General features: G+C 43.6%; 1 protein-coding gene across 3 annotated transcripts in view; it reads right to left on the bottom strand.

Moving 5' to 3' along the window:
* The window catches only part of LOC139386234 (neurofibromin-like), a 34,214-nt gene that overhangs the window by 10,307 nt on the left and 16,407 nt on the right, over window positions 1-7,500 (bottom strand). For all 3 annotated transcript variants that reach the window (XM_071131720.1, XM_071131722.1, XM_071131721.1), the window contains exon 7: window positions 4,205-4,347. In XM_071131720.1, the coding sequence (XP_070987821.1) occupies window positions 4,205-4,347 (143 nt within the window). The remainder of the gene's footprint in view (window positions 1-4,204; window positions 4,348-7,500) is intronic.

The raw sequence follows: 7,500 nt of genomic DNA, 5'->3' as shown, positions 1-7,500 counted from the left end.
AGAGAGGAAGGGAAGGGGCAGAGAGAGAGGAGAGAGAGAGAAAGGGACAAGGCAGAGAGAGAGGAGAGAGAGAGAGAAAGGGAAGGGGCAGAGAGAGAGGAGAGAGAGAGAGGAAGGGACGGGGCAGAGAGAGAGGAGAGAGAGAGAAAGAGACGGGGCAGAGAGAGATGAAGGATGACAGTTGAGAGGTAGAGAAGGAGATAGGGGCAGAGAGAGAGGAGAGAGAGAGAAAGGGAAGGGGCAGAGAGAGCTGAAGGATGACAGTTGAGAGGTAGAGAAGGAGATTGGGGCAGAGAGAGAGAGAGAGAGAGAGAGAGAAAGGGAAGGGGCAGAGAGAGATGAAGGATGACAGTTGAGAGGTAGAGAAGGAGATAGGGGCAGAGAGAGAGGAGAGAGAGAGAAAGGGAAGGGACAGAGAGAGAGGAGAGAGAGAGAAAGGGGCAGAGAGAGGAGAGAGAGAGAAAGGGAAGGGGCAGAGAGAGAGGAGAGAGAGAGAAAGGGACGGGGCAGAGAGAGATGAAGGATGACAGTTGAGCGGTAGAGAAGGAGATAGGGGCAGAGAGAGAGGAGAGAGAGAGAGAGAGAAAGGGACGGGGCAGAGAGAGAGGAGAGAGAGAGAAAGGGACGGGGCAGAGAGAGAGGAGAGAGAGAGAAAGGGAAGGGGCAGAGAGAGAGGAGAGAGAGAGAAAGGGAAGGGGCAGAGAGAGAGGAGAGAGAGAGAAAGGGACGGGGTAGAGAGAGATGAAGGATGACAGTTGAGTGGTAGAGAAGGAGATAGGGGCAGAGAGAGAGGAGAGAGAGAGGAAGGGAAGGGGCAGAGAGAGATGAAGGATGACAGTTGAGCGGTAGAGAAGGAGATAGGGGCAGAGAGAGAGGAGAGAGAGAGGAAGGGAAGGGGCAGAGAGAGATGAAGGATGACAGTTGAGCGGTAGAGAAGGAGAAGGGGCAGAGAATTGAGATTGAATTGAGGGAAGGGAATTGGAGAGAGAGAGAGAAAGGGGCAGAGAGAGATGAAGGATGACAGTTGAGAGGTAGAGAAGGAGATAGGGACAGAGAGAAAAACAGTGAGAGAGAGAGAAAGGGGGAGGCAGGAGAGATGGAGGATGACGAGAGAGGTAGAGAAGGAGATAGGGACAGAGGGACAGAGATAGAGTGACTCAGTGAGCATAGCCTTGTCATTGAGAAAGGCCGCCGTAGGCAGACCTGGCTCTCAAGAGAACAAGCTATGTGCTCACTTCCCACACAAAATGAGGTGGAATCTGAGCTCCCTAACCTCCTTCCAAGTGTATGACCACATATTTCCCTCAAATTACACAGACCCACAAAGAACTTGAAAACAAAGCCAATTTTGATAAACTCACATATCTACTGGGTGAAATACCACAGTGTGCCATCACAGCAGCAAGATGTGTGACCTGTTGCCACAAGGGCAACCAGTGAAGAACAAACACCATTTTATATAAAACCCATATTTATGTTTATTTATTTTCCCTTTTGAACTTGAACTATTTGCACATAATATGACATTTGAAATGTCTTTACTCTTTTGGAACGTCTGTGAGTGTAATGTTTACTGTTCATTGGCAATGTTAACAAACAGTATCTACTCATTCCAGGGTTTTTCTTTATTTTTACTATTTTCTACATTGTATAATAATAGTGAAGACATCAACACTATGAAATAACACATATGGAATCATGTAGTAACCCAAAAAGTGTTAAACAAATATATATTATATATATATTTTTACATTTGAGATTCTTCCAAGTAGCCACCCTTTGCCTCACTGTCAGCTTTGCACACTCTTGGCATTCTCTCAACCAGCTTCACCTTTATTGTTTTTCCAACAGTCTTGAAGCAGTTCCAACACATGCTGAGCACTTGATGCTGAGCACTTGATGCTGAGCACTTGATGCTGAGCACTTGATGCTGAGCACTTGATGCTGAGCACTTGATGCTGAGCACTTGTTGGCTGCCTTTCCTTCACTCTGCGGTCCACCTCATCCCAAACCATCTCAATTGATTTCGGACGGCAGGTAGCCTAGTTGTTAGAGCGTTGGGCCAGTAAGTGAAAGGATGCAAGATCGAATCCCCAAGCTCACAAGGTAAAAATCTGTCGTTCTGCTCCTGAACAAGGCAGTTAACACACTGTTCCTAGGCTGTTATTGTAAATAAGATTTTGTTCTTAACTGACTTGCCTAGATAAATAAAAGGTTAATTTTTTTATATATATTTTTTATAAATATAAATTGAGTTGAGGTCAGGTGATTGTGGAGCCCAGGTCATCTAATGCAGCACTCCATCACTCTCCTTCTTGGTCGAATAGCCCTTACACAGCCTGGAGGTGTTTTGGGTCATTGTCCTGTTGAAAAACAAATTATAGTCCCACTAAGCCCAAACCAGATGGGATGGCGTATTGCTGCAGAATGCAGTGGTGGCCATGCTGGTTAAGTGTCCCTAGAATTCTAAACAAATAACTGAGTGTCACCAGCAAAGCACCCCCACACCATCACACCTCCTCCTCCATGCTTCACGGTGGGAACCACAGATGCGGAAATCATACGTTGACCTACTCTGCGTCTCACAAAGACACAGCGATTGGAACCAAAAATCTACACTTTGGACATCAGACCAAAGGACAGATCTAATGTCCATTTCTCATATTCTTGGCCCAAGCAAGTCCGTTCTTCTTATTGGTGTCCTTTAGTAGTGGTTTGTTTGCAGTAATTCCAACATGAAGGCCTGATTCACACAGTCTCCTCTGAACAGTTGATGTTGAGATTTGTCTGTTACTTGAACTCTGTGAAGCATTTATTTGGGCTGCAATTTGGTAACTCTAATGCAATGGTAACTCTAATGAACTTATCCTCTGCAGCAGAGGTAACTCTGGGTCTTCCTTTCCTGTCCTGTGGCGGTCCTCATGAGAGCCAGTTTTCATCATAGCGTTTGATGGTTTTTGCGACTGCACTTGAAGAAACAAGTTCTTGAAATTTCTGGATTGACTGACCTTCATGTCTTAAAGTAATGATGGACTGTCGTTTCTCTGCTTATTTGAGCTGTTCTTTTAACAAATATAGGGCTATCTTCTGTATACCACCCTAACCTTGTCACAACACAACTGATTGTCTCAAACGCATTGAGTAAAGAAATTCCACAAATTAACTTTTAACAAGGCACACCTGTTAATTGAAATGCATTCCAGGTGACTACCTCATGAAGCTGGTTGAGAGAATACCAAGAGTGTGCAAAGCTGTCATCAAGGCAAAGGGTGGCTACTTTGAAGAATCTCAAATATAAAATATATTTTCATTTGTTTAACACTTTTTCTCTTACTACATGATTCTATATGTGTTATTACATAGTTTTGATGTCTTCACTATTATTCTACAACGTATAAAATAGTAAAAATAAAGAAAGACCCTGGAATGAGTAGGTGTTTCCAAACGTTTGACTGGTACTGTATGTTTCCCATGCCAATAAAGCCCCTTGAATTTGAATTGAGAGAGAAAGGGAGGGGCAGAGAGAGAAGGATGGGAGATGAGGTCAAGGAGGTGATAGGGACTGAGCTAGACAGAGAGGGAGATGAAGGATGGGAGATGAGGTCAAGGAGGTGATAGGGACTGAGATAGACAGAGAGAGAGATGAAGGATGGGAGATGAGGTCGAGGAGGTGATAGGGACTGAGATAGACAGAGAGAGAGATGAAGGATGGGAGATGAGGTCAAGGAGGTGATAGGGACTGAGATAGACAGAGAGAGAGATGAAGGATGGGAGATGAGGTCAAGGAGGTGATAGGGACTGAGATAGACAGAGAGAGAGATGAAGGATGGGAGATGAGGTCAAGGAGGTGATAGGGACTGAGATAGACAGAGACAGAGATGAAGGATGGGAGATGAGGTCGAGGAGGTGATAGGGACTGAGATAGAGAGAGAGATGAAGGATGGGAGATGAGGTCGAGGAGGTGATAGGGACTGAGATAGACAGAGAGAGAGATGAAGGATGGGAGATGAGGTCGAGGAGGTGATAGGGACTGAGATAGACAGAGAGAGAGATGAAGGATGGGAGATGAGGTCGAGGAGGTGATAGGGACTGAGATAGACAGAGAGAGAGATGAAGGATGGGAGATGAGGTCGAGGAGGTGATAGGGACTGAGATAGACAGAGAGAGAGATGGGTAGAGCAGGCCTGTAGATGAATGTACGTACTCTGTAGATAGGACGGTTGGTATTGTGGAGGAGACTCTTCATGGTAAACTACACTCTGAATGATGCCATGCACTGGGTTCAGCAAGTTGGTATCCTGGCACATAGACAGCAGCGTGTTGATTTTAGAGTCCAGCAGGTTGTGGCTGAGGAGAGGAGGAAACACATTAAGATCAACATCGGCTAGGTACAGTGCCTTGCGAAAGTATTCGGCCCCCTTGAACTTTGCGACCTTTTGCCACATTTCAGGCTTCAAACATAAAGATATAAAACTGTATTTTTTTTGTGAAGAATCAACAACAAGTGGGACACAATCATGAAGTGGATCGACATTTATTGGATATTTCAAACTTTTTTAACAAATCAAAAACTGAAAAAGGTAGATTAAAATATTACAATTGAGAGTGCGTTAATAAGTACAAATTCACAGCGCCGACTCGTCCAAGTAGGAGAGGAAAGGCTGCCAGATTTGATCAAATGTTGATAATTTATTGTTCAGAATATATCTAATTCTTTCTAAGTGTACAGTGTTTGCCAATTCACTGAGCCATAATTTGGTAGAGGGCGCTTCCCTCCTCTTCCAAAACAACAAGATTAGTTTTTTTGCCGAGATGAGACCGTACGAGATTAGTTGTTTTTGGGGGTTGGTTAATCCGTTTAGGGACTCAGATACTCCCAGGATTATCAGAAGCGGGTCTGGATCTATTGAAGTCTCCAAAACTTCAGAGAGGATCCCAAAAATTCCACTCCAATAACCATGCAAGCTAGAGCATAGGGCAAAGCAGTGGAGTAGTGTACCCTGCGTAGCCTGACATTTATCACATGTAGGGGATGTCTCAGGAAATATCCTATGCAGTTTAGTTTTGGAATAGTGTAATCTGCTCTCTTCCCAGTCTGCCACCGAGATGTCAGTCCCTAGTTCTTCCTCCCATTTTGCCTTGATGGCATCAGTGGAAGGTGTGCTAACAGATTGAAAAGCATCATATAGACGCGATATCAGTTTATCGGAGGTGGGGCATATTTTTATGCATCCGTCAAACATGGAAGGTTTAGCATTCCCAAATGTTGGGAGGTGTTTTCTAACGTAGTCTCTAATTTGTAGGTATCTGAAAAAATTACTTCTGGGAAGGTTATAAGTTTCCCTCAGCAACTCAAAGGAAGCAAAGGTCCCTTCTATGTATAAATCCCCTATGGTACTTATCCCCAACTCTCCCCATCGCTCAAAGGTGTTATCAAGATTAGAAGGGGCAAAGGAGGGATTCCTGGCGATAGGGAGCATGAATGACATTGGTCTAAGCTCAAAGTGGACTTTAATTTGCTTCCAGATTCGAACTGTGCTATGTATAATAGGATTGTTACAATAAAGTGACATCTCCAGATTGACAGGCGACAAAATCACAGCGCCAATAGAGAAGGGGTGACACTCCTCACGCTCCATACTAAGCCAGCTGGATGCCGGAAGTACGTCATCCAGCAGAAACGTAACAATGCGGAGGTTAGCGGCCCAGTAATAAAATATAAAATTTGGGAGAGACAATCCTCCTTCCATCTTAGATTTACAGAGGTGTTTTTTACCTATCCTGTGTGTTTTATAATCCCAGATGAAAGGATTGATAATTGAGTCCAGTTGTTTATGAAAGGATTTAGGTATGAATACTGGGATGTTCTGATATAGGTAGAGCAGTTGTGGGAGGAAGACCATTTTAATGGCATTAATTTTTCCGAGCAGAGAAATTGGGAGAGTTCTCCAAAATAGTATGTTTGCTTTGAGTTTTTGTATCAGAGAGGGGAAATTATCTTTAAATAGTAAGGAGTATTGTTTGGTAACTACAATTCCTAGGTAGGTAAATTTTTCTGAAGATAACTTAAATGGGAGATGTTCTAGCCAGGAGGTATTTTGCGACCGTATGGGCATTAATTCACTCTTGTTCCAATTTATTCTGTATCCCGAGAAGGTACCAAACAAATTGATCACGTCAAGAATAGCTGGGATACTAGCCTGGGGTTCTGTTACATAGAGGAGGATGTCATCTGCGTATAGGGAGATCTTATTTAGAGTATCTTTAGTATTATAGCCGTGTATTGCTGCATGAGATCTAATCGTCTGAGCGAGCGGTTCGATAATTAGGGCAAAGAGCATAGGCGACAGCGCACAACCCTGCCTTGTCCCCCTGTTGAGGTTAAATCGGGGCGACAATGATTGGTTAGTGAGTATTCTGGCACAGGGGTTCCTATATAAAAGCTGGATCCAATTTATGAACCTATCTCCAATATTACATTTCTGTAGGACCTTGAATAGATAGGGCCACTCAACTTGGTCAAAGGCCTTTTCGGCGTCAAGAGATATGACGGCAAGGTCCACGTTGGGTAACCTCTGAGAATACATAATATTGAAGAGGCGCCTGAGATTGAAGAATGAGTTTCTGTTAGGGATAAAGCCGGTCTGATCCGAATGGACCAATTTGCCAATTAAAGTGCTAAGCCTGTTAGCCAGAGTTTTTGCTAAAATCTTTTGGTCTGTATTAAGGAGAGATATTGGTCTGTATGACCCTACCTCTTCTGGATCTTTACCCTTCTTATGTATAACTGTAATGAACGCTTCGTCCAAAGTAGAAGGGAGAGCTCCATCCTCATTGGCCTGAACCAACATTTTGTGCAGATAGGGAGAGAGCATGTTGCTGAATGTTTTATAGAATTCACCAGGGTATCCATCTGGGCCCGGGGTCTTGCCACTCTTTAGAAATTTAATTGTTTCTCGAATTTCATCAAGAGATATTTCCTTATTCAGGAAGTTAGAATCTTCCTGGTTCAGGGCAGGAAGATTACAGTCCTCCAAAAATGTTTGCATAATTAAGGGGTTAGGATCCGCTTTAGATGTATATAGAGTCTCATAAAACTGCCGGAATCTGTCATTGATGTCTTTGGGGGAAGAGAGTAATTCCCCAGATGCAGATTTAACCCTGTGAATCATTCGGTCACTCACATTTTTTCAAAGTTGTCTGGCGAGTAATTTGTGTGGTTTGTCACCAAACTCAAAATATTTTTGCTTGGCATAGAGAAAAGATTTAGCAATTTTAGCTGAGAGAATCTGATTATATTCTAATTTTAAAGAGGTAATTTTTTTATGTTTCTCCATAGATGGGTGGCTAACATTCTCCCTATCCAGTAAGTGAATTTGTCCCTCCAGTTCTTCCAGTTTTCCTCTGTTTTGCCTACTCCTGGCAGCCTGAAAGGAGATGATACAGCCTCTCAGATAAGCCTTCAGTGTTTCCCACAATAATGCTGGGGAGGTCTCTGTG

The sequence above is a fragment of the Oncorhynchus clarkii genome, chromosome 27 (genome assembly GCF_045791955.1).
Source record: "Oncorhynchus clarkii lewisi isolate Uvic-CL-2024 chromosome 27, UVic_Ocla_1.0, whole genome shotgun sequence".
NCBI classification, from domain to species: domain Eukaryota; kingdom Metazoa; phylum Chordata; class Actinopteri; order Salmoniformes; family Salmonidae; genus Oncorhynchus; species Oncorhynchus clarkii.
The sequence above is the reverse complement of the archived record's forward strand: the minus strand, read 5'-3'. Positions and strand labels throughout refer to the sequence as shown.